This window comes from Bos grunniens, chromosome 1 (genome assembly GCF_055505025.1).
Source record: "Bos grunniens cultivar Pamir isolate PY7600 chromosome 1, Bosgru_T2T1.0, whole genome shotgun sequence".
Classification (NCBI taxonomy): domain Eukaryota; kingdom Metazoa; phylum Chordata; class Mammalia; order Artiodactyla; family Bovidae; genus Bos; species Bos grunniens.
The window spans coordinates 134,948,669-134,974,208 of NC_141165.1; the positions used below are offsets into that span (position 1 = coordinate 134,948,669).

The window sequence follows — 25,540 nt, forward strand, 5'->3', positions numbered from 1 at the left end:
AATAGTTTTTTGTCTTCAGTTCAGATCAATTGCTCAGTTGTGTCCAACTCTTTGCAGCCCCATGGACTGCAGAACGCCAGGCTTCCCGTCATCATCCCAGACCTTCTCAGATTCATGTCCATCAAGGCAGTGATGCCATCCAACCATCTCATCCTCTGTTATCCCCTTTTCCTGCCTTCAATCTTTCCTAGCATCAGGGACTTTTCCAATGAGTCAGTTCTTTGCATCAGGTGGCCAAAGTATTAGAGTTCCAGGTTCAACATCAATCCATCCAATGAATATTCAGGACAGATTTCCTTTAGGATTAATGACTTTGATCTCCTTACAGCCCAAGGGACTCTCAAGAGTCTTCTCCAACACCAGAGTTCAAAAGCATCATTTCTTTGGTGCTCAGCTTTCTTTATGGTCCGACTCTCATATCATATATCTCATCCATATATGACTACTGGGAGAACCATAGACGAAAACCATTTGACTAGATGAGCCTTTGTTGGCAAAGTAATGTCTCTGCTTTTTAATATGCTGTCTAGGTTGGTCATAGCTTTTCTTCCAAGGAACAAACGTCTTTTAGTTTCATGGCTGCAGTCAGCATCTGAAGTGATTTTGAAGCCCAAGAAAATAAAGTCTCTCATTGTTGCCATTGTTTCCCCATCTATTTGCCATGAAGTGATGGGACTGGATGCCATGATCTTAGTTTTTTGAGTAATGAGGTTTCAAGCCAGCATGTTCACTCTCTTTTTTAACTTTCATCAAGAGGCTGTTCAGTTCTTATTCATTTTCTGCCATTAGGGTGGTGTCATCTGCATATCTGAGGTTACTAATATTTCTCCCTGCAATCTTAATTCCAGCCTGTGCTTCATCCAGCCCAGCGTACATTCACATGATGTATGCTGCATATAAATTACATAAGCAGGGTGACAACACACAGTCTTGAAATACTCTTTTCCCAATTTGTAACCAGTCCATTCTTCCATGTCTGGTTTTACTCTTGCTTTTTGACCTTCATAGAGATTTTTCAGAAGGCAGGTAAGATGGAGAAGCTCTATACAGTCAGCAAAAACAAGACCGGGAGCTGACTGTGGCTCGGATCAGGAACTCCTTATTGTCAAATTAAGACTTAAATTGAAGAAAGTAGGGAAAACCACTAGACCATTCAGGTATGACCTAAATAAAACCCCTTATGATTATACAGTGGAAGTGAGAAATAGATTTAAGGGCCTAGATCTGATAGATAGAGTGCCTGATGAACTATGGATGGAGGTTTGTGACATTGTACAGGAGACAGGGATCAAGACCATCCCCAGGGAAAAGAAATGCAAAAAAGCAAAATGGCTGTCTGGGGAGGCCTTACAAATAGCTGTGAAAAGAAGAGAAGCAGAAAGCAAAGGAGAAAAGGAAAGATATAAGCATCTGAATGCAGAGTTCCAAAGAATAGCAAGAAGAGATAAGAAAGCCTTCCTCAGCAATCAATGCAAAGAAATAGAGGAAAACAATAGAATAGGAAAGACTAGAGGTCTCTTCAGGAAAATTAGAGGTACCAAGGGAACATTTCATGCAAAGATGGGCTCAATAAAGGACAGAAATGATATGGACCTAACAGAAGCAAAAGATATTAAGAAGAAGTGGCAAGAATACACAGAAGAACTGTACAAAAAAGATCTTCATGACCAAGATAATCATGATGGTGTGATCACTCACCTAGAGCCAGACATCCTGAAATGTGAAGTCAAGTGAGCCTTAGAAAGCATCACTACGAACAAAGCTAGTGGAGGTGATGGAATTCCAGTGGAGCTATTTCAAATCGATGCTGTGAAAGTGCTGCACTCAATATGCCAGCAAATTTGGAAAACTCAGCAGTGGCCACAGGACTGGAAAAGGTCAGTTTTCATTCCAATTCCAAAGAAAGGCAATGCCAAAGAATGCTCAGACTACCACACAATTGCACTCATCTCACATGCTAATAAAGTAATGCTCAAAATGCTCCAAGTCAGGCTTCAGCAATACATGAACTGTGAACTTCCAGATATTCAAGCTGTTTTAGAAAAGACAGAGGAACCAGAGATCAAATTGCCAACATTAGCTGGATCATGGGAAAAGCAAGAGAGTTCCAGAAAAACATCTAGTTCTGCTTTCTTGACTATGCCAAAGCCTTTGACTGTGTGGATCACCAGAAACTGTGGAAAATTCTGAAAGAGATGGGACTACCAGACCACCTGACCTGACTCTTGAGAAACCTGTATGCAGGTCGGGAAGCAATAGTTAGAACTGGACATGGGACAACAGACTGGTTCCAAATAGGAAAAGGAGTATGTCAAGGCTGTATACTGTCACCCTGCTTATTTAACTTATATGCAGAGTACATCATGAGAAACTCTGGGCTGGAGGAAGCACAAGCTGGAATCAAGATTGCCGGGAGAAATATCAATCATCTCAGACATGCAGATGACATCACCCTTATGGCAGAAAGTGAAGAGGAATTAAAAAGCCTCTTTTTAGTAAAAAGTGAAAGAGGAGAGTGAAAAAGTTGGCTTACAGCTCAACATTCAGAAAACTCAGATCATGGCATCTGGTCCCATCACTCCATGGGAAATAGATGGAGAAACAGTGGAAACAGTGTCAGATTTTTTTTTTTGGTGGGGGGCTCCAAAATCACTGCAGATGGTGACTGCAGCCATGAAATTAAAAGACACTTGCTCCTTGGAAGGAAAGTTATGACCAACCTAGATAGCATATTCAAAAGCAGAGACAGTACTTTGCCAACAAAGGTCCATCTAGTCAAGGCTATGGTTTTTCCATTAGTCATGTATGGATGTGAGAGTTGGACTGTGAAGAAGGCTGAGCACCAAAGAATTGATGCTTTTGAACTGTGGTGTTGGACAAGACTCTTAAGAGTCCCTTGGACTGCAAGGAGATCCAACCAGTCCATTCTAAAGGAGATCAGTCCTGGGTGTTCTTTGGAAGGAGTAATGCTAAAGCTGAAACTGCAGTACTTTGGCCACATCATGTGAAGAGTTGACTCATTGGAAAAGACTCTGATGCTAGGAGGGATTGGTGGCAGGAGGATAAGGGAACGACAGAGGATGAGATGGCTGGATGACATCACTGACTTGACGGACATGAGTTTGAGTGAACTCCAGGAGTTGGTGATGGACAGGGAGGCCTGGCCTGCTGCAGTTCATGGGGTCACAAAGAGTCGGACACGACTGAGAGACTGAACTGAACTGATTCCTATCTCTTGAAAAATTTTCCAGTTTGTTGTGATCCATACAGTCAAAGGCTTTGGTGTATTCAATAAAGCAGAAGTAGATGGTTTTCTTGAACTTTCTTGCTTTTTCTATGATCCAACGGATGTTGGCAATTTGATCTATGGTTCCTCTGCCTTTTCTAAATCCAGTTTGAACATCTGGAATTTCTCGGTTCATGTACTGTTGAAGCCTAGCTTGGAGAATTTTGAACATTACTTTGCTAGCATGTGAGATGAGTGCAATTGTGTGGTAGTTTGAACATTCTTTGACATTGCCTTTTTGGGATTGTAATGAAAACTGACCTTTTCCAGTTCTGTGGCCACTGCTGAATTTCCAAATTTGCTGGCATATTGAGTGCAGCACTTTCACAGCATCATCTTTTAGAATTTGAAATAGTTCAACTAGAATTCCATTCCTTCCACTAGCTTTGTTCATAGTGATGCTTCCTAAGGCCCACTTGCCTTCACATTCCAGGATGTCTGGCTCTGGGTGAGTGATCACACCATCGTGAATATCTGGGTCATTAATTTTTTTATTTTTTGTATAGTTCTTCTTTGTAGTCTTGCCACTTCTTATTATTTTCTGCTTCTGTTAGGTCCATACTGTTTTTGTCCTTTATTGTGCCCACCTTGTCATGAAATATTCCCTTGGTATCACTATTTTTCTTGAAGCGATCTCTAGTCTTTCCCATTCTATTGTTATTTGTCATAGCCATTTAAAATTAGAATAAAACCACATTTCTTTTTTAAATCTTTTCTATATAATTCAAAGACAAATCAATTTGTTTTCATTCATCAATTTCGGTTACTTTATGGCATTAACAGAAGAAAATCACTCTTAGAGAAATAGAATGTATCATGTGCATAAGAAATCTTATGAATTACTAACCAAATACTTTACTTTCAGACATAGATCTCCGGATTGACCTAGAAGAATAAAAGAAACAGATATTTAAGTCTAGGTTTAATAAATTATGTTTTAAGTGAAATAGAAATTAGATCACTTAGACATGAGTGCAAAGCCATGGTGAGCAGAAATAAATTCTACCTCTAAGTAAGTTTTACATTTGGACCTGAATTTTCCTGAGCCTAGATGACAAAGTGTAGTTAATCAAAGTATAATCTTGGATTGGAAATTTTCATGCAATATAAAGAAACATTCACAAATCTCAGCACTCCCAACCCTGCAAAAAGAAAACAGTAGGCCATTCTATATGAGTGTACCTCAAAATAATCAAATAGTTCTTCTAAAAATAACTATATTCAATAAATACAGAAAAATACTGCAATTTGAATACAACCACTGTATAATCCCTAATAAAACAATGAAAAATGAAATTCCTCAGTCGTGTCCAACTCTTTGCGACCCCATGGACTGTAGCCTACTAAACTCCTCTGTCCGTGGGATTTTCCAAGCAAGATTACTGGAGCAGGTTGCCATTTCCTTCTCCAGGGACCTTCCTGACCCAGGGATCGAACTCAGGTCTCCTGCATTGCAGGCAGACACTTTACCCTCTGAGACACCAGGGAAGCCCAATAAAACAATAAATGTGTGCAATAATCGCCAATTCTAATTAAAGTTTTTAATTGAAAGGCTGATGGGCAACGTGTGCTGGATGGATCAGTCTGATACCATCTGAACCCAATACGCAAGTTTACAGTCATAAAAATAGAGACAAGCCGATATATGAGCTTCCCATGTAATGCAACAGGAAGTATAAAGTCACTGATGACCTACTTTAAAAATAAATACATAAGACAGAAATAACTTGGATCTTATCAAGCCTTATGAAACTTTAATCTTATCAAGCCTGGAGATCTAACTAAAAATTTACAGTAAACAGAACAGAGAACATGTGTTTAAAACACACACACACATAGGATGCAATCAGTAAAATTCAAACTATAAAAAATTCCTCAGAAAGAACAATTCAGTTTTTTCAACAAATAAATGGGAGGAGAGACCTATAAATTGAGAAACACGAACAAAATGCAATGCATGAGTCTTCTTTGGATCACGATTCAAATAAACCAGCTACTATTAAAAAAAGCACTTGAGGCTACCAGACACATTTTAACACTGACTCTAGACTTGGTGATATTTGATTATTTTTCTTATTTTGTTCCAGTGTAGTAGTTATGTTTTTTTCTAAATGTGATGTTGTAGTTATGCTCTTAAAAATAATTCTTGTGTTTTTAATGATATAGTGGAACATGAAATTGTATGTCTAAGAAATGCTTTATAAAAATCCCAGTGTGGGTGGTGGGAATGGTGAGTCAGGTGGGTAGAAATGAAATAAGATTGACTATAAATTGATACTTGATTGTGTTAGTCAATTTACACCTTCGGTGAACATAAGCATATTGTGTATGTATAAACAATTTTGTTATAACTGGGGTGTTTTCCATTATTCACCTTTTTTAAGCTCAGGTTTATAAGCAAACTCCTCCATATAGAGTGTTTCTTTTTTCTTAACCATGTTATTTTGTTTTGTTTTAATTTTTTACTGCAAAATACTTATTCAGGACATCTCTTGGGAAGTAGCAAGTGTTCCAAAAAAAAGCTACTTATAATATTATAAAGTGAAGTAGGTGCATAATGACAAAAGGGATTATTCTTTTTAGGGGCGTGATGGGCAAAAGAATTGAGGGACTGAATAAAGTTTTCAAGTTTAACTGGTAGGAATTTGCAAAGCACGTTAATTGATTTGGCTTATGTTTGAAAAACCTAGTTTAGTCATCATCGGGTGCTTTCCCTCTCATTTATCCTGCTTCTGCCCCTCCGTGTTTGGGTATCATCTAATCCGTAGAAGCATCAATCATAAACCAAAAGCTGCAATTTTGTGTAAGTATTTGATTTGGGATTAGCGAGTTCCTTATCCGTGGATAGAATAAACAGTTACATAGGAGGGGCGACTTTTAAGACTGATAAGAGCCCTGATTAAAAAACCCTTCTTTATTCCTACTCATGCTTAAAATGCCACTGATGTAGTTTAAGTAGCTAACTATGGCTGAAATACAACTACCCTGGCAGGTGCTCTAAGCTGTTAATCATGCAATTACCTACTTACTATGGATGCATTTTATATCCTTACTGGGAGAAAGCTTTTAGCAAGAAAGGGAGGAAAGACTATGAAAGCACAAAGTGCTTTGTGGGTGGAGGTGGGGGCAGAGGGAGGTTTGGGGGCTGGTAAGAGCTGTCAAAAAAGACTACATCCAGAAGAAGTTCACATATTGACAATTTAGTCTCAGACCATTCCGGGGTGCAAGGAAGTTGTTCTTCTGTATCATCAGCAACCAATCTGGAAATTTCCCCATAAACCAACTTCCTGCTTCTATGTATTTCCTGCTTATTAGTTAAAAATCCCATTACCTTATGCAACATGTGTGTGTCGCATCCTCTGGCAGCTTGATGTGCTGAATATAAAGCCAAGCCTGACCTAAATAACCCAAATCTCTTTGCAAACACATTTTTATTTGGATTAGAAGAACTCCAGAAGATTAATAGGTCACCAATAGAAACATGTTTTCGAGTAGGCTTCCACTTTAATCTGAACCTAGTTTAGACACGTTTCTTCTTCTGAAAATTTAATTTTTGCATCCTTGTCTACAGCAATGTCACAACACCAGTTTCCTATGCATCAGCATAAATACAAATGGTAGCAGAGTAAAGTATACCTAGATTGGTAAGTGACGATTTTTAAAAAGGACTTTGACAGGAAACCCACTAAAATATTCCATTCAACATTATAGAACTAAGGGAACATAAAGTTTTCAAAGTAAATTTGACTTACTTTCTTTTTGTTTTCCCATTCTCAAAATTAGAAACTTCCTGTAAAATAAAATAAAAAGTAAAATAAAATAATACCCCAAGAAATCATAAAGATATTTCAAGTATAGTTTATCTTTGCGTATAATCCAAATGGAGTTCACTTTGCCTTGTCCTACTAAAATGACTGTATTTTTAAATATATTTAGTATAATCATGGTTCTGGTTTTTACTTTTTTCTCTATTTGTGACTTTGATACATGTTTACCTTAGTGTAAGCCCTTGACAGTTAATAAGCAAATCCTTTAAACAAAAATCTGTAGTTAAATCCTTGTAACCTCAACTTTATATCCTCCATCAACCCTTCAAGACCACAAGGAAAGATATATACGAGTATGTTAATTACATTCTCTTCTTTTGAGAAAGATGGACAGTAGCTTACCACAAAACCCCAAGTGTGCTGAAATACACCTGTGATTCATCCAGGCTTTTTCTTCAGAGAAGCTGATGTCATATCCCTTACACCCTGGCAGAATACAATGTCAACATGTCTTTCACCATCCATCTTTGAAAGAGCTTAAATTGCTTCTAGGCACCTTTAAGAACTCTCTTCAGATTTTCTCTTTATCATTCATCCAGTCTTTCATCCTAAAACCATTTATGTATTTGGTGTCCAAAGTGTTTTTTGAACACATGTTATATGATAGGCAGCAGATCATGTTCTGAATAATTTTTTTGGTGTGGTAGGAATTTTTATAGTAAAGAATTTGGGGACCAATATTCCATATAAGGAGAAAAACATAGAAGCTAAGGCTGAAAGGAGTGGTGAACAAAAATCAGAAGAAGGAAAGTACTTTTTTTTTAAATTAAAGTGTGCTTGATTTACAGTATGGCATTTGTTTCAAGTATAGAGCATAGTGTTTTTTGCAGATTTTACTCACAGTTGGTTTTATTACTGCAATGCTTGAGAGCCTGAGTACTGTAAAATCCAAGATAAGCTTTCCCCTACATAGTAACTGAGGGGGCCCTTCCTCAAACCCTTATTATGTTTTTATCAAGATTTAACTTCAAGGACAATTTGAATTACCTATTTCAAGTTGTTGAGTAGAACTGAAAACCCATCTGCTGAAGCAGTCAGTCCCCAAACTTGAACTACTTTTGCCAAATTAAGATGCCTATGGATCACCTAGAGGACAGTCTTGTAGAAGAGAGCTGGGCCAGAAGTAAAGATGAGGGAGTCATAAACCAAGCCCTGACATGAGTTGGAATAGCAACAGAACCTTGAGGAGTTAGTGGTCAGATTGATCACTCCTTTGATTCTCTATGCTTTGTTATCATGTGTCCTAAAAGTAATCAATCTCTATTCATGGTCTTTTTATGAAATTCAGTCTTGGTCTAAATGCCTCTGACCCTCAGTCCAGAAGCTCATTATGTCTTTTCCCTCACAATCAGCAGACACACCAGCTTTGTGAGGGTCATCAGGAAAGGGGATGGCCACCTATCTTTGTGTGGCCATCATATATATGATATATTCCTATCATATATATTTGGAATTTAGCTAGGAAGGACCAAACTTCCCGTCCCCATAAGCATGCAGTTTGGGTCAATTATGTCTCAAAAATCTGAATCCATTGTCCCAGAGTCACATTAATCTGTGTACATGAGTGTAGATAAATCTCTTCAGATCGCAAATCTTGTTCTCTTCAGAATACTTCTGTCTCTTTTGAGTATGTTGAGAAATGGTTAACTCTAAACTAGTTAACCAATACCAAAGACAGATTTGAAACAAGAAAGATAAGAAATGTTAAATATCTTTCGTATTTGTTATCACTTGAAACATATTCTTTTTGAATCCACTTATTGTATCAATAATTCACTGTTTTTTTGCTACCAAAGAGGTTAATTCCAGATGACACAAAACTTGTGTGAAACTGAGCTCCAAGTGTTTGAATTGGGGAAGAGGGCATATTATTCAAGCAGAGTCTCCTGCTTCACCTGGGTGAAGCCTTGGCTAAGTTAATATAATCAGATTTCAATCCTACACAAAGCTGGTTAAATATACATGGCTACTGATGTGGTGAAAGGGACACAGTTACATTAAGAGATGAGGTTTAGAGGTATCTGGACCAAGATTGAAAAAATTTCATGTAACCATACTCGGATACTGGTAATTTTTAAAACAAATATTGTCACAACATTCTCTAGAGACTGTCTACTTTATTCTGTTTTACTGGAATCCAGGTCACAATTTTTGCTTGTAATGAATCAGCTTAGGTTTGGGGATCTTTTACTAAAGAGTTTTCTTTTACTGACTACTTTGAAAAAGATTTTGAGCTAGAATTTCTTTGGAATCTCTATCAAAATGAAAGAGATAATGTGGTGCTTCTTAGGGAACCTGTGTCCTACAAGAGAGTAGGAGAGTGAAGCACACGAAATGTGCTTTCAAGTGTGATGATATGAAGGAAAAGGATTACTCAAACAGGGCAGAAGACGTCTGTTCCCTGGTGTTGCTTAGTAGTAAATGACTACTGAACTGGTTAAGCAATTTTTAGTACTGCTTGTACCGAACAGTCTGCTTACGTAAGCAGACTGTCACATGCTTCGGAGTTCAGACCCTAGGGTCTTTATTCCTGGAGGGGCAAGTCAAGAGGCACCACACACAGCTTTATTTCAGAACTATATCTGTGTGTGTGTCTGTGTGTGTGTGATACTCTGAACTACAAAAGGAAAATATCACTTCAGAGAGTCAATGAAGTCATTCTGTCTACTCCATTAATTTGACACTTGCCATAAATACCAGGTAAAGCGTGCTCCTATTAGCCTTTATTATCCCTTCAGTCAAGTACTAATCATTAGTCTTATCTTTCATTCATTAGGGAATTTGTAGCTTAATTTAATTTTTACCCCTGGCAATTTTTAGGAAAATAAAAAAATGAAATGTAGACAAATTATTATGAATGGGCTGGTAGAAACTAAAAAAGTATGTCTAAGCTGTGTTATTTTTCAAGTAGAAGAGGGTAGGCTCTAGGAGCAAAGCACTTTCACATAACTATGAAACTAGATCAAATTAGGGAAAATTTAAAAACAATTTGAAATGAAAAAAGAGAAGATGCCTTTTAAAAGAATACAGAAATTTTGGATACCAACTGCCATCCATCTAGTCCCATACTGTGGGGTTGAGACTGTCCTTTGGGGTTGAATCTAATATGTGCATGTTTCTTGCATTATTGGTTTTTAAATCTTACTTTCAAATCACAAAGTCAAAAGGAAAAATGAAGCGAATATGTCAGGACTTGTTGTTGCCAAGCTAATGGAAATGTGAAAAGTATTTCTGTACAGAGAATATTGATTGACAGTAAATGATGGTGTAAATCCCATGGTGAGTTTTTAAGACTGAAGAGTTGATGAGATCTGACCTTTGATTTGCAGATGAATAAATTGAGGTCCCAGATGGTAAACTGACTTGTCTAGGGTCACACATACAGTGTTTACCTTGGTTAAACGCTAGACATTTTCATCGCTCCCATATATTCCTTAAAATAATATAATTCATTCATTCATATATCCACAGTTGATTTAACAAACATTAATTGAGCATCTATTATGTACCATACACTCTTTTAGAGTCAAAAAGGTATTGCAACTGGTTCTTCTCTCAAAAGCCATAATTAATGACTACTGCTCTCAGCAGGAGGGTCCTGTTGGATTTCATGATTTTTCTAATTTTGAAGATTAAATGAGCTAGCCTTTATAAAATCTCCAAACCAATCAAGGTACTTACTGATGTTATTTCTCATTAGATTAATTATTCATTAACGGTTACATAGAATTCCGATATTGAGGCAGGAGTCGAACATAAATATGATACACATAGTTGTATACGTACATATACTTCTAAGTCACTTCAGTAGTGTCCGACTCACTAGGCTCCCCGTCCCTGGGATTCTCCAGGCAAGAACACTGGAGTGGGTCGCCATTTCCTTCTCCAATGCATGAAAGTGAAAAGTGAAAGTGAAGTCGCTCAGTCGTGTCCGACTCTTAGCGACCTCATGGACTGCAGCCTACCAGGCTCCTCGGTCCATGGGATTTTCCAGGCAAGAGTACTGGAGTGGGGTGCCATAACTTCTTATTAAAATAAGCTAACCCAATTTCTTTTATTTCAACTCATTCTCTTGCAAGAATAAAGCCAATTCACTTGCATAATTAAAATGATTTTAATATCAAAATGCCATTATTCCAAGATTGCTGCACCCAAACTGAATGAGCCTATGTCTGGACATTTCTTAGCCTTTTAGGCTTCAATAAAGGTCCCACAGATGTTCAAAAAAAGACATGGAAATTCACAGAAGTTCCTTTAAGAAAATTCTAAAAGGCATCTAGCAAAGAGGATGCTTATGATGCTTATAAAGTGGGTTAATTTTGCAGTGCATTGAAAGTCACCAGAGAGATGAAAAAATATGTAGCCAGCTTTCAGCTCTGTTCTGAAAACAAGGAGGAGTTTTTTGTGCTGGATAACAAACCATCTCCCTGTGAAGGAGGCCTGCAACCCATGAGTTCTTCCATGCTGTCTCTTTACCAGATTACAAACATGTGGAGAAAAATCACATGAAGAAGTCTCCTAAATTATTGAATAGACAACACCACAAAGAAAATGTTAGTAACTATAGCTAGTCTGAGCCCAGGAGGTTAAAGCAAGTTGCTATTGTTTTTTCTAATTTCTTGATTAACACAGTATCAGAATAACAATGGCAGAATACTCATGGATTATCGAGCATAGTTCCAAATGCTTTATATGTAGTAATTCATTTAATCCTCTCAACAATCTTGTGAGGTTTATATTGTTATAATCATCTTCAATGTACAGATGAATAAACTGAGGAACAGAGCAGTTAAATTGCATAAGGTCACATAACCAGTAAGTGGTAAAACTGAGATTTTATGCCTGATGCCTTAGTGAGTACACAATACTACTTCTATGCATGCATGCATGCAAAGTCACTTCACTTATCTCCGATTCTCTGAGACTCTGTGGACTGTAGCCTACCAGGGTCCTCTGTCCATGGGATTCTCCAGGCAAAGATGCTGGAGTGGGTTGCCATGCCCTCCTCCAGGGGCTCTTTCTGACTCAGGGACCAAACTCACGTCTCTAAGTCTACTGCATTGGCAGGTGGATTCTTTGCCACTAGCGCCACCTGGGATTACACAGATAGAAAATCCACCCTTCATCTAGATCAGAGATCCCATAAATGAACGCTGTTGGCCAGAAGGGAGAGTGATGTGAAAAAGAAGAGAAAATATAGTGCTATGTGCCACGACTGGGCTTCCCTGGTGGCTCAGATGGTAAAGAATCTGCTTGCAATGCAGGAGATCTGTGTTTGATCCATGGGTTTGAAATACTCCCTGGAGAAAGGAATGGTTGCTCACACCTGTATTCTTGCCTGGAAAATTCCATGGACAGGAGAGCCTGGCAGGCTACAGTCCATGGGGTCACAAAGAGTCGGACATAACTAAGTGACTTTCACTTTCACTTTTCATATGCCACTATTAAACAGAAAACTCAGAAAAAAATATTCTTAACAAAGCAATAATATGAATAATTTAGTATTTTTGCACATAACCTTTTACTTAATTTTTGGTGGAGTATAGTTGCTTTACAATGCTATGCTACTTTCTGCTGTATAGCAAAGTTATACACATATCCACTCTTTTTTACGTTTCCTTCCCATTTAGGTCACCATGGAGCAGAGTAGAGTTCCCTGTACTGTACAGTAGGTTTTCATTAGTTATCTATTTTAGAGTTGTGCATCCTAGTCTCCCAATTTATCTCATCCCCTTTGGTAGACATGTTTACTTTCTACATCTATATCTACTGTATTCTTGCTTTGCAAATAGTTCATCTGTATCATTTTTCTAGCTTCCACATATAAACAGTATTATACAGTATTTTTGTTTCCCTTTATGACTTACTTTACTCTGTATAACAATTTCTAGGTCCATCCATGTTGCTGCAAATGGCACTATTTCATTCCTTTTCATGGACAAGCAATATCCCATTGTATATATGTACCACATCTTCTTCACCCATTCATCTGTCGATGGATATTTAGGTTGCTTCCATGTCCTGGCTATTGTAAATAGTGCTCCAATGAACACTGGGGTGCATGTATCCTTTCAAATTATGGTTTTCTCCAGATATTTGGTCAGGAGTGGGATTGCTGGATTATATGGTAGCTCTATTTTTAGTTTTTAAACAAATCTCCATACTGTTTTCCATAGTGACGCTACCAATTTAGAGTCCTACCAACAGTGTAGGAGGGTTCCATTTTCTCTATTCATTCTTTAGCATTTATTTGTTTAATGTTTTTGATGATGGTCATTCTGACTGGGGCTTCCCAGGTGGCACAGTAGTGAAGAATCTGCCTGGCAATGAAGGAGATGCAAAAGATGCAGCTTTGACCCCTGGGTTGGCAAGATCCCCTGAAGGAGGAAACGGCAACCCACTCCAGTATTCTTGCCTGGAAAACTCCATGAACAGAGGAGCCTGGTGGGCTACAGCCCATGGGGTCGCAAAGGAGTTGGACATGACTGAGCATGCATGCATGTATTCTGACGAGTGTGAAGTCATATCTCATTATAGTTTTGATTTGAATTTCTCTAATAATTAATGATGTGGAGCATCTTTTCATGTATTTTTTGACCATCCTTATGTCTTCTTTAGTGCAATGTCCATTGAGGTCTTCTGCCAATTGTCTGATTGGGTTGGATTCTTTTTTTAATTGAAGTACAGTTGACTTAAAATGTGTTAGTTTTAGGTGTGCAGCACAATGATTCAGTTATATTTCATTTTAGACACATAGCATGTACTCTTTTTCAGATTCGTTTCCCTTATAGGTTATAATGAAATATTAAGGATAGTTCCCTGTGCTATACAGTAGGTCCTTATTGGTTATCTATTTTATATAGAATGAATATGTAGTTTTATTTGAAGACAAGTGTATGAATAGTAGATTGATGTGTTTTAAATGCACTAATCATTTTGTGAATGCCATCATCATAATCATCAAAGAATACCCAGTAATTTATGATGGCACATTTAATTAAAAACCGGCACTTCAGGAATCATTGAATTTAGATGCCAGACTTCACATTGGAGCCCCCACAGTATATGACTATAATAAACCTATAGTTCTCAGGGAAAACAGATTTTATCCCCCCATGAGAATGCATTCAAGAAGAAGCAGCAGAAGCAATATCAGTTCATTCTGATGTGAAAAGTAGACTTTCTTGCCAGCCCGTCTAGCTCCTGTCAAAGAGTAATAATTCTATGTGCTAATGAATTCTGATTTCCTCAAGAGAAACAGGTGGTGTATGGTATCCCCACAAGGCTCATCATCTCAGGGCAGATCTTAGAACTTGCAGCACCTGGAGAATGCATGAGTACTATGTCTAACCCATCAGGGACAGGGCTGGTAAACTGTGGAGAACTTGGCCATTTGTCTACTGGTGAGCTAAGTGAGCTTTCTATCAATCCCGAACTAACAAACTCCTCTCACAGTGCTATGAACATCCAGGTGGTGAAATAGGTTACTTAGAAGATGGTTATTTGAATTACAAAAGATTCTTCCTTTTCAAAAAGGTTCTTTTCCAGATTTTTTTTTTCATGGAAAGACATCTTATTTTAAAGATAGCTATGCGTAATGTGTCAATCCCAAATTCCCAGTATATTTCTCCCCACCCACCTTTCTCCCTGGTAACCGTAAGTTGGTTCTCTAAGTCTGTGAGTCTGTTTCTGTTTTCTAAATAAGTTCATTTGTACCATTTTTTAGAACTTGCTTTTGTTTATTATTAGAACTTCCTTGAAGTGAAAGTGTTAGTAGCTCAGCTGTGTCTGACTCTTTGCAACCCCATGGAATGCAATCTTCCAGGCTCCTCTGTCTGTGGAATTTTCCAGCAAGAATACTAGGGTGGGTAGCCATTCCCTTCTCTAGGAGATTTTCCTGGCCCAGAGATCTAACCTGGGTCTTCTGCACTGGGGGAGCCACCTGGTAACTTGCTTAAGTATCCTTAGATGTGTTGTGATTCATGAAATTATATTTACACAAGTCTTTAGAGAGAAACAAGGTCCGATGCTGTAAAGAGCAATATTGCATAGTAACCTGGAATGTTAGGTTCATGAATCAAGGCAAATTGGAAGTGGTCAAACAGGAAATGGCAAGAGTGAACATCGATATTCTAGGAATCAGTGATCTAAAATGGATTGGAATGGGTGAATTTAACTCAGATGACCATTATATCTACTACTGTGGGCAGGAATCCCTTAGAAGAAATGGAGCAGCCCTCATAGTCAACAAGAGTCCGAAATGTAGTACTTGGATGGAATCTCATAAACGACAGAATGATCTCTGTTCGTTTCCAAGGCAAACCATTCAATATCATGTTAATCCAAGTCTATGCCCCAACCAGTGATGCTGAAGAAGCTGAAGTTGAATGGTTCTATGAAGACCTACAAGACCTTCTAGAACTAACATACAAAAGTGTCCTTTTCATTATAGGGGACTGGAATGCAAAAGTAGGAAGTCAAGAAACACCTGGAGTAACAGGCAAGTTCGGCCTTGGAGTACAGACTGGAGCAGGGCAAAGGTTAATAGAGTTCTGCCAAGAGAACGCACTGGTCATAGAAAACACCCTCTTCCAACAACACAAGAGAAGACTCTACATATGGACATCACCAGATGGTCAACACCAAAATCAGACTGATTATATTCTTTGCAGCCAAAGATGGAGAAGGTCTATACAGTCAGCAAAAACAAGACCAGGAGCTGACTGTGGCTCAGATCATGAGCTCCTTATTGCCAAATTCAGACTTAAATTGAAGAAAGTAGGGAAAACCACTAGACCATTCAGGTATGACCTAAATACAGTGGAAGTGAGAAATAGATTTCAGGGACTAGCTCTGATAGATAGAGTGCCGGATGAACTATGGATGGAGGTCTGTGACATTGAACAGGAGACAGGAATCAAGACCATCTCCAAGAAAAAGAAATGCAAAAAAGCAAAATGGCTGTCTGAGGAGGCCTTACAAATAGCTGTGAAAAGAAGAGAAGCGAAAAGCAAAGGAGAAAAGGAAAGATATAGCCATTTGAATGCAGACTTCCAAAGAATAGCAAGGAAAGATAAAAAAGCCTTTTTCAGTGATTGGTGCAAAGAAATAGAGGAAAACAATAGAATGGAAAAGACTAGAGATCTCTTCAAGAAAATTAGAGATACCAAGGGAACATTTTATGCAAAGATGGGCACAATAAAGGACAGAAATGGTATGGACCTAATAGAATCAGAAGATATTAAGCAAGAGGTGGCAAGAATACACAGAAGAACTATACAAAAAACATCTTCATGACTCAGATAATCATAATGGTGTGATCACTCACACTCACTTAGAGCCAGACATCCTGAAATGTGAAGTCAAGTGGGCCTTAGAAAGCATCACTATGAACAAAGCTAGTGGAGGTGATGGAATTCCAGTTGAGCTATTTCAAATCCTGAAAAATGATGCTGTGAAAGTGCTGCACTCAATATGCCAGCACATTTGGAAAACTCAGCAGTGGCCACAGGACTGGAAAAGGTCAGTTTTCATTCCAATTCCAAAGAAAGGCAATGCCAAAGAATGCTCAAACTACTGCACAATTGCACTCATCTCACATGCTAGTAAAGTAATGCTCAAAATTCTCCAAGCCAGGCTTCAGCAATACATGAACTGTGAATTTCCAGATGTTCAAGCTGGTTTTAGAAAAGGCAGAGGAACCAGAGATCAAATTGCCAACATTGGCTGGATCATGGAAAAAGCAAGAGAGTTCCAGAAAAACATCTATTTCTGCTTTATTGACTATGCCAAAGCCTTTGACTGTGTGGATCACAATAAACTGCGGAAAATTCTGAAAGAGATGGGAATACCAGACCACCTTACCTGCCTCTTGAGAAACCTGTATGTGGGTCAGGAAGCAACAGTTAGAGCTGGACATGAAACAACAGACTGACTCCAAATAAGAAAAGGAGTACATCAAGGCTGTATATTGTCACCCTACTTATTTAACTTATATGCAGAGTACATCATGAGAAACACTGGGCTGGAGGAAGCACAAGCTGGAATCAAGACTGAAACTAGAACACTTTCTAACACCATATACAAAAATAAACTCAAAATGGATTAAAGATCTCAACGTAAGACCAGAAACTATAAAACTCCTAGAGGAGAACATAGGCAAAACACTCTCTGACATACATCACAGCAGGATCCTCTATGATCCACCTCCCAGAATATTGGAAATAAAAGTAAAAATAAACAAATGGGACCTAATTAAACTTAAAAGCTTCTGCACATCAAAGGAAACTATTAGCAAGGTGAAAAGACAGCCTTCAGAATGGGAGAAAATAATAGCAAATGAAGCAACCGACAAACAACTAATCTCAAAAATATACAAGCAACTCCTACAGCTCAACTCCAGAAAAATAAATGACCCAATCAAAAAATGGGCCAAAGATCTAAATAGACATTTCTCCAAAGAAGACATACAGATGGCTAACAAACACATGAAAAGATGCTCAACATCACTCATTTTCAGAGAAATGCAAATCAAAACCACTATGAGGTACCATTTCACACCAGTCAGAATGGCTGCGATCCAAAAGTCTACAAATAATAAATGCTGGAGAGGGTGTGGAGAAAAGGGAACCCTCTTACACTGTTGGTGGGAATGCAACCTAGCACAGCCACTATGGAGAACAGTGTGGAGATTCCTTAAAAAACTGGAAATAGAACTGCCTTATGATCCAGCAATCCCACTGCTGGGCATACACACTGAGGAAACCAGAAGGGAAAGAGACACGTGTACCCCAATGTTCATCGCAGCACTGTTTATAATAGCCAGGACATGGAAGCAACCTAGATGTCCATCAGCAGATGAATGGATAGGAAAGCTGTGGTACATATACACAATGGAGTATTACTCAGCCATTAAAAAGAATACATTTGAATCAGTTCTAATGAGGTGGATGAAACTGGAGCCTATTATTCAGAGTGAAGTAAGCCAGAAGGAAAAACACCAATACAGTATACTAACGCATATATATGGAATTTAGAAAGATGGTAACAATAACCCTGTATACGAGACAGCAAAAGAGACACTGATGTATAGAACAGGCTTATGGACTCTGTGGGAGAGGGAGAGGGTGGGAAGATTTGGGAGAATGGCATTGAAACATGTGAAATGTCATGTATGAAACGAGATGCCAGTCCAGGTTCAATGCACGATGCTGGATGCTTGGGGCTGGTGCACTGGGACGACCCAGAGGGATGGTGTGGGGAGGGAGGAGGGAGGAGGGTTCAGGATGGGGAACACATGTATACTAATTAAATAATTTTCTATTAAAGAAAAAAAAATAAAAAAAAAATAAAAAGCTAAAAAAAAAAAAAAAGACTGCCAGGAGAAATGTCAATAACCTCAGATATGCAGATGACACCACCCTTATGGCAGAAAGTGAAGAAGAATTAAAGAGCCTCTTGATGAAAGTGAAAGAGGAGAGTGAAAAAGTTGGCTTACAGCTCAACATTCAGAAAACTAAGATCATGGCATCCAGTCCAATCACTTCTTGGCAAATAGATTTGGAAACAGTGGAAACAGTGGCTCACTTTATTTTGGGGGCCCCAAAATCACTGCAGATGGTGATTGCAGCCATGAAATTAAAAGATACTTGCTCCTTGGAAGGAAAGTTATGACCAACCTAGATAGCATATTAAAAAGCAAAGACATTACTTTTTCAACTAAGGTCCATCTAGTAAAGGCTATGGTTTTTTCAGTAGTCATGTATGGATGTGAGAGTTGAACTGTGAAGAAAGCTGAGCACAGAAGAATTGATGCTTTTGAATGGTGGTGTTGGAGAAGACTCTTGAGAGTCCCTTGGACTGCAAGGAGATCCAACCAATCCATCCTAAAGGAGATGTCCTGGGTGTTCATCTGAAGGACTGATGTTGAAGCTGAAACTCCAATACTCTGGCAACTCTGATGTGAAGAGCTGACTCATTTGAGAAGACCCTGATGCTGGGAAAGATTGAAGGCAGGAGGAGAAGGGGACAACAGATGATGAGATGGCTGGATGGCATCACCAGCTCAATGTACATGGGTTTGGGTGGACTCCGGGAGTTGGTGATGGACAGCGAGACCTGGCGTGCTATGGTTCATGGGGTTGCAAAGAGTCGGACACAACTGAGTCTGAACTGAAGGCTTTAGAAAGGAGAAAGACAAGTAATGTTTAAATTTCATGTTGCCTGCCACTTATATCATTCTTATTTATTCCTCACAGCCCCAAATGGAACAAGAAGAAAATCTGTGAAAAGTGTGATAGGAAATAGATGGGTAAAGCTATCAAGCTCCATTCTTACAATGAACAAGCACTGGACTGGCACTCCAGAACCTGGCTTGATTTCCCAGTGGGTGTGTGTGCTTGGTTGCTCAGTCACTCTGATTCTTTGCGATCCCGTGGACTGCAGCCCTCCAAGTTCCTCTGTCCATTGGAATTCTCCAGGCAAGAATACTAGAGTGGGTTGCTGGCTGCCCTCCTCCAGGGCGTCTTCCCAAACCCAAGTCTCCTGCATTGCAGGCAGATTCTTTACTGTCTGAGCCACCAGCAAAGCCCAAGAATACTGAAGTGGGTAGCCGATCCCTGCTCCAGAGGGCACCAACCCAGGAAGCGAACCGGGATCTCCTGCATTGCAGGCAGATTCTTTACTAACTCAGTTGCCTGGGAAGCCCTGATTTCCCAGGTCTGCTACTAAACTAGGTAAGGTCCAAGAACCTTCTCAGAACTTTAGTCTCTACACCTATAACATGAAGGTTGGTGAACAAGAACTTGAAAACTCTTCCAGTAGAAACAATCCATGTTTCCTTTTCTACAATATTTCAATCCAAAGTCAATAGGGATGACAGAAGCTTTTAAGAGAAAATTAAAATGGGAATGGGCTTTTTTGCTTTACAGCCTTTTCTTTAAAACATGATTAAAGAGATAACATGGCTTTCATTCGATTCAATTAGTAATTGTATCCTGAGCTTAGGAAATAAAAAAGAGAATAGGGAATAATTAACCTTAATCTATTGATTTCATTTTAGTTTAATATATGTCTCTATTTACAGGAGGAAACTATTTAAAACCACCAGAAATGGTTCACATACGAAATGGTGGCAGAAGAATAGTGATATGTGACTAGATATAATGAATAAAAAATAAAAATGAAAGAAAAGTGCAGTTTTTTTTTTTTTAATTTTTTAATTTTTTAATTTTTTTTTTTTTTTAAATTTCAGGTATACACGTGCTCCCCATTTGAAGCTGATCTGTGTTTTTTATGTCAACTTGTTATGAGTCATTTCACAATCTAGAAATCAAGAAAAGGATTACATGCATTGTTTTGACACTGATTCCTCTTGTTCATAGTTTGATGAAGGCCTGGCTGATAGGATGTCTTTGTTAATCTCATTTTCTTCCTTTAGTGTCTATGTTATTAATAGCTATGTCAATGCTGATGCTAATATGGAGACAGAACAAAAAAATTCCCAATTTTAGTAGTTTGGAGGCAAGTAAGAAATGCAGTTGAATGGTTAGAATACCAACCTGGGAGTTACCTACTTTGACTTCATTACTCACCTATTCTAAGATGACATGTCACATTTTGGTGTGTTCATGTATCCATTTATAAGACACTCAGTTCTAAGTGCTTTTTAAGGCCTTTTGTGGAAGATGCTAAGACAGGGTGCAGCATTAATCTATTACTTACTTTCCCTTCACCATTTTTTAACCCTAGCTCTTCCTTTTCAAGCCCAGCTTAAATTTTACCTTCTCCACTGAACTTGTACCATTAAACCACAAACCACAATCATGTTCTTAGTGATAACGCTTACTATTGACCATCTATTTTGTGCCTGCCACTGCACTAATAATGTTAACTGGGTTGTCACCTTTTATTTTCAAATGATGAGTGAAAGTAACAAGCAGTTTATTTTATAGGAGAAGAAACTGGGTTTAAAGGACTTGTCTGAGATTACATAGCTGGTAAATTTAAAAGCTGGGACTTTTATGTTTGACTCTCACATTTTGTGCTCCTATTGTATTATTTTTTTGAAATTCCTTCTGAGAATTATTGTAGAAGTTGGGCTGTATACTTATAATGCAGCATTTAATTACATGGTGTTTCATGTCATCTCTAGATATTTTTGATATATATATTTCCTGCTGTAGCCAACATCTGTCATTCACTAATCCTAAAATCAATGTGTAGAAGAAGGAGGAGGAGAGAGAAAGAGAAGGAGAAGCAAAGGAGGGAAAGAGATAAGGAAGGGAAGAAGTAGAGAAAGAGAGAAGAATCCTTTCGTTATTAGGGTAAGATGTGTGTCTTAAGTTCTATCCATCACATGGACCAACTGAAAACACTGATTCAAAACTGACTAACATGAGAGAAAAAACAAGGTGGGTATCCATTTTTATTATCTCAAATCTCAGCAGAGATAGTGTAGTTATGAAGCCTGCTGCTATAATAGTGGCATCTGGATTTCACCACTTATGATGGATGATGCTGGAAGCAGCGGCTCTCTTCCGGATGGCAAGTTTTGCAGTGTGCTTCTCAGTCATTTCTTCAAACTCAGCTAGAGGATCTATCTTCAACCTCCCAACAATTTGGAGAAATTTTAAGCCTGCAATCCATTTCTTTCTGTTTAAATGAGCTAACTTGGATTTTGGTTATCTGCAAAGACCTCTGACCGATAACTTATCAAGGTAATTTTAGACCTGCATTAGTTCGACTTCACTTTCACTTTTCACTTTCATGCATTGGAGAAGGAAATGGCAACCCACTCCAGTGTTCTTGCCTGGAGAATCCCAGGGGCGGGGGAGCCTGGTGGGCTGCTGTCTATGGGGTCGCACAGAGTCGGACATGACTGAAGCAACTTAGCAGCAGTTATCTATTACTATACAATATATTACTTCAAAATGTAAGGCCTTAAAACAATACAAATGTATCATTTCACAAGTTCTTTGTGTCAGGAATATGAGCACGGCTTATGGGGATCCTCTGTTTCAGGTTTGCATTCAAGCTATTGGCCCAAAAGTCTGAGGTCTCATCTGAAGGCTTAGCTGGGAAAAGAATCCTCCTCCAAGCTCTCTCAGCGATTGTTGACAGCATTGTTTTCTATAGATTGTTGAAGTGAAGGCCTCTGCCCTTGCTGATTGTAGGCTGAATGCTGCTCTGGGTTCCTGGCCACACGGGCCCCTTCTAGATGGGATCTGGCTTCACGGTAACATGCAAGCAAGAAAGCAATGGGGAGAGTCGGCTTGTAAGACAGACGTTATAGTCTTTTATAACTTAATCATTGATGTGACTTTCTATCACCTTTGCCAAATTCTGCTGGAATCAAGTCACACACAAAGAAAGGTGAGTATTACATAAAGACATAAATACCAGAAAGCAAACGAAGGTGAATTCTGTAGGTCAATTTGGCTAGGCCACAGAACCCGACACTTGGTCAAACACCAATGAAATTAACACTGAAATAGACTTTGAGTAAAGCAGATTACTTTATATTATGTGGCTGGACCTCATCTCAACAGTTGAAGGTCTTAAGAAGAAAAGACTGTAATCCCCAGTGAAGAGGGTTTTTGCCTCTAGACTACCTTTCAACTCCTTATTACATCAGCCCTTCCCTGGGTCTCAAGCCTGCTAGCTTGCCCTCCAAATTTCAGACCTGCCAGCCTCCCTACTGGTCAAGTCCTTAAAATAAATTTCTCTTTCTATATATCCACATCCTATTAGTTCTGTTTCTCTACAGAACCCTGATTTTTTCAGTAGGGTTTATTAAAGGCCATCTTAAAAGTCTGCCTTCAGTTTCAGAAGGAAAATATTAGTGTTTTATCTTAAAAAAAAACGTTCCTTCCAAAAAAATATTAAAACGTACCCATGGAACCAGCAGCAAGGGGACTTGGAGAACATCTAGTCTAATCCTATTATCTTATAGAGGTGGCAATGAAGAGTCAGATTATGTAATGATTATTCAGTGCTATTTAAAAACAAAGCCAAGGCAAGAACTCAGTTTTCTCTTTTAATGCCCTTACCATTGCCCCATAATGAAAGTTGCTCAGTCATGTCTGACTCTTGTGACCCCGTGGACTATACAGTCTATGGAATTCTCCAGGTCAGAATACTGGAGTGTGTAGCCTATCCCTTCTCCAGGAGATCTTCCTGACCCAGGAATCGAACTGGAGGTCTCCTGCATTGCAGGTGGATTCTTTACCAACTGAACTATCAGGGAAGCCCACTCTTGCCCCATAAATTCTGCCAAGTTGAAAGCTGAGAATTGCACTAGTGGCCTGAAGACTGATTATAGGGAAGTAAAACCTTCATGGGCAGATAAACTATTGGTCAGCTGGGTTGTTCTTCCCTTCAGTGGATCTCCGTGTAGTGGGTGATGGTGCCACCTCATCCTCTAACCCAGATTCCTTAATGATCAATGGCAGGCATGGCCAAGATGGCAGGCTGGGTCATGGATCCTGCCAGTGGCTATGGAACAGAGCAAAACCAACTGGCCAAGAGGGGATTAAACCCTTGACCTTGGCCTCATTAGTGCTGAGCTCTAACCAACTGTTAGACATGCATCGTATCATTTGTCTTTAAAACTCTGTTTGAATCTGCTATATTACACTCTCATTAATATCTGGTAGCTGGGAGCAATTTAATTGATTTCTCCAGTGCTTTTTATCAGTGCTGAATGTTGATGAGTAAGAACATAAAAATAAAGAAATAAATAAACTTGCATTTAAAAAATATTTAACTTAAAATGGACCAAAGAAACACCTGAAATATAAATTAAGATAATAAGAGTCACTGTGATAGATTTTCTTGTTTACTATTATTTACACATGGAGGGAAATCTCAGAATGAATGTCAAACATTGCACTCAAACCAGTTGTTCATGATTTGAGGCAATTTGTGGAGATTAAAATCTTGGGTTTTCTAATGCACATCAACAATAAATCCTGTTGCTTCTTCCTGTCCAGCCTGGTAAAAAATCAATGCTTTTAGGTAAGCAGTGTTGATTACAAATTTTTTGAGCAGTTATTTTAAAAAGACATCCAAGCTCAAGTGAGAGTTTGACTTAAAGTCATTTAATCAAGGATATTAAATTAAAGGATCACTCTGCCCTGGTGTGATGGGTTGTAGAAGGAAGCAAAGTGAACATTAACATACATTATGCCAGGTGCTTAACATGTGTTATAACATTTGATCCTCACTACAAACCAAGAGACAGACATCTTTATCCATATTCTATTGCTCAGAAAACTTAGGGTCAGAGAAGTTCAATAACATTTTCAAGGATACAGAGTTTTCAGCTGCCTGGGGAGCAGGAATGAAACTCAAGTTTATTAACTTCATTGTCCATCTCAAGTTCTCTCTGCCATGTCATATATATTAGATTAGATTCAGTGTATATAACAAGGTTGGATTCTTTATCTTTCTGTCTTCCCCACCTCTTCACTTCTCATCTCCCCAAAACATATTCTCCCACTCAGCCTCTCCTACTCTCTAGCCTACTCTCTTGCCTAGACATGCAAAACATACACACACACACACACACACACACACACACGCATGCTTGGACAGAGAGGTTAAAGAACAAGATTAGTATTTGAGAAGCCAGAACTGCAGTCTTGACTGCATCCATTTCAGACACATCACTAATCTCAGCTTCCTCGCTGGTTAATACACTTATTCCCTATAGTCTTGTCTCTTAAAAGTATATAACTGTTTATCATCAAGTATTTTTATACTTTGTATTTCCCGAAGTAAAGTGGGGAGTTAATATTATTTGGTTACTTGGATACCTCAACATCACCAGCAATTTCAAGCCTCTAATTCTACACTGTCCAGGTCAGTAGCCATTCTGACTGTATGTGGCTACTGAGCAATTGGTATACGGCTAGTCTGACTGAGGAACTAAATTTTAATTTAATTTAAATTTTGAAATTGAAGCTGGCTCAAAAATACACGTTTTATTGTTTCATTAGGAGCAGGATTCACTTTAACCACTGAAGTTTTAGCATCAAAATTGAGATGTATAAGATACACATCTTATTTCAAAATCTATGTGAATATAAAGTATCACATTAACTTTTCATAATAATTACAAGTTGAAAGATTAAATCAATAATATTTTACATATACTTAAGTACAATATTATTAAATTAATTTCTACCTGTTTTTCTTTTTAAAAATGTTGCTTGCTAGATCAGCAAACTTTTTCCATGAATTGTCAGATGGAAATAGCTTAGGCTCTGTGGGCCACATACAGTTTCTATGGCATGGTCTTCTTTACTTTTGTTTTTATTTATTTTTTTAATCTTTGACAATTTTATTCACTAATATATGCCAACTGACTCTAACAGTGCCTCACACAAAATAAGTGCTAAAAAATTAATTAGAAGCAATTAGCTGA

General features: G+C 38.4%; 1 protein-coding gene across 6 annotated transcripts in view; it reads right to left on the reverse strand.

Annotated features, from left to right (window-relative positions):
* SAMSN1 (SAM domain, SH3 domain and nuclear localization signals 1) overlaps positions 1 to 25,540 on the reverse strand; it is a 179,711-nt gene that overhangs the window by 131,310 nt on the left and 22,861 nt on the right. For 4 of the 6 annotated variants that reach the window (XM_086411797.1, XM_086411765.1, XM_086411786.1 and 1 more), the window contains 2 exons: positions 7,039 to 7,076; positions 4,134 to 4,171 (listed from right to left, as the gene is read on the reverse strand). In XM_086411797.1, coding sequence (XP_086267923.1) covers positions 4,134 to 4,171; positions 7,039 to 7,076 — 76 coding nt within the window. The remainder of the gene's footprint in view (positions 1 to 4,133; positions 4,172 to 7,038; positions 7,077 to 25,540) is intronic. The other 2 variants (XM_086411776.1, XM_086411803.1) reach the window with 1 other exon arrangement.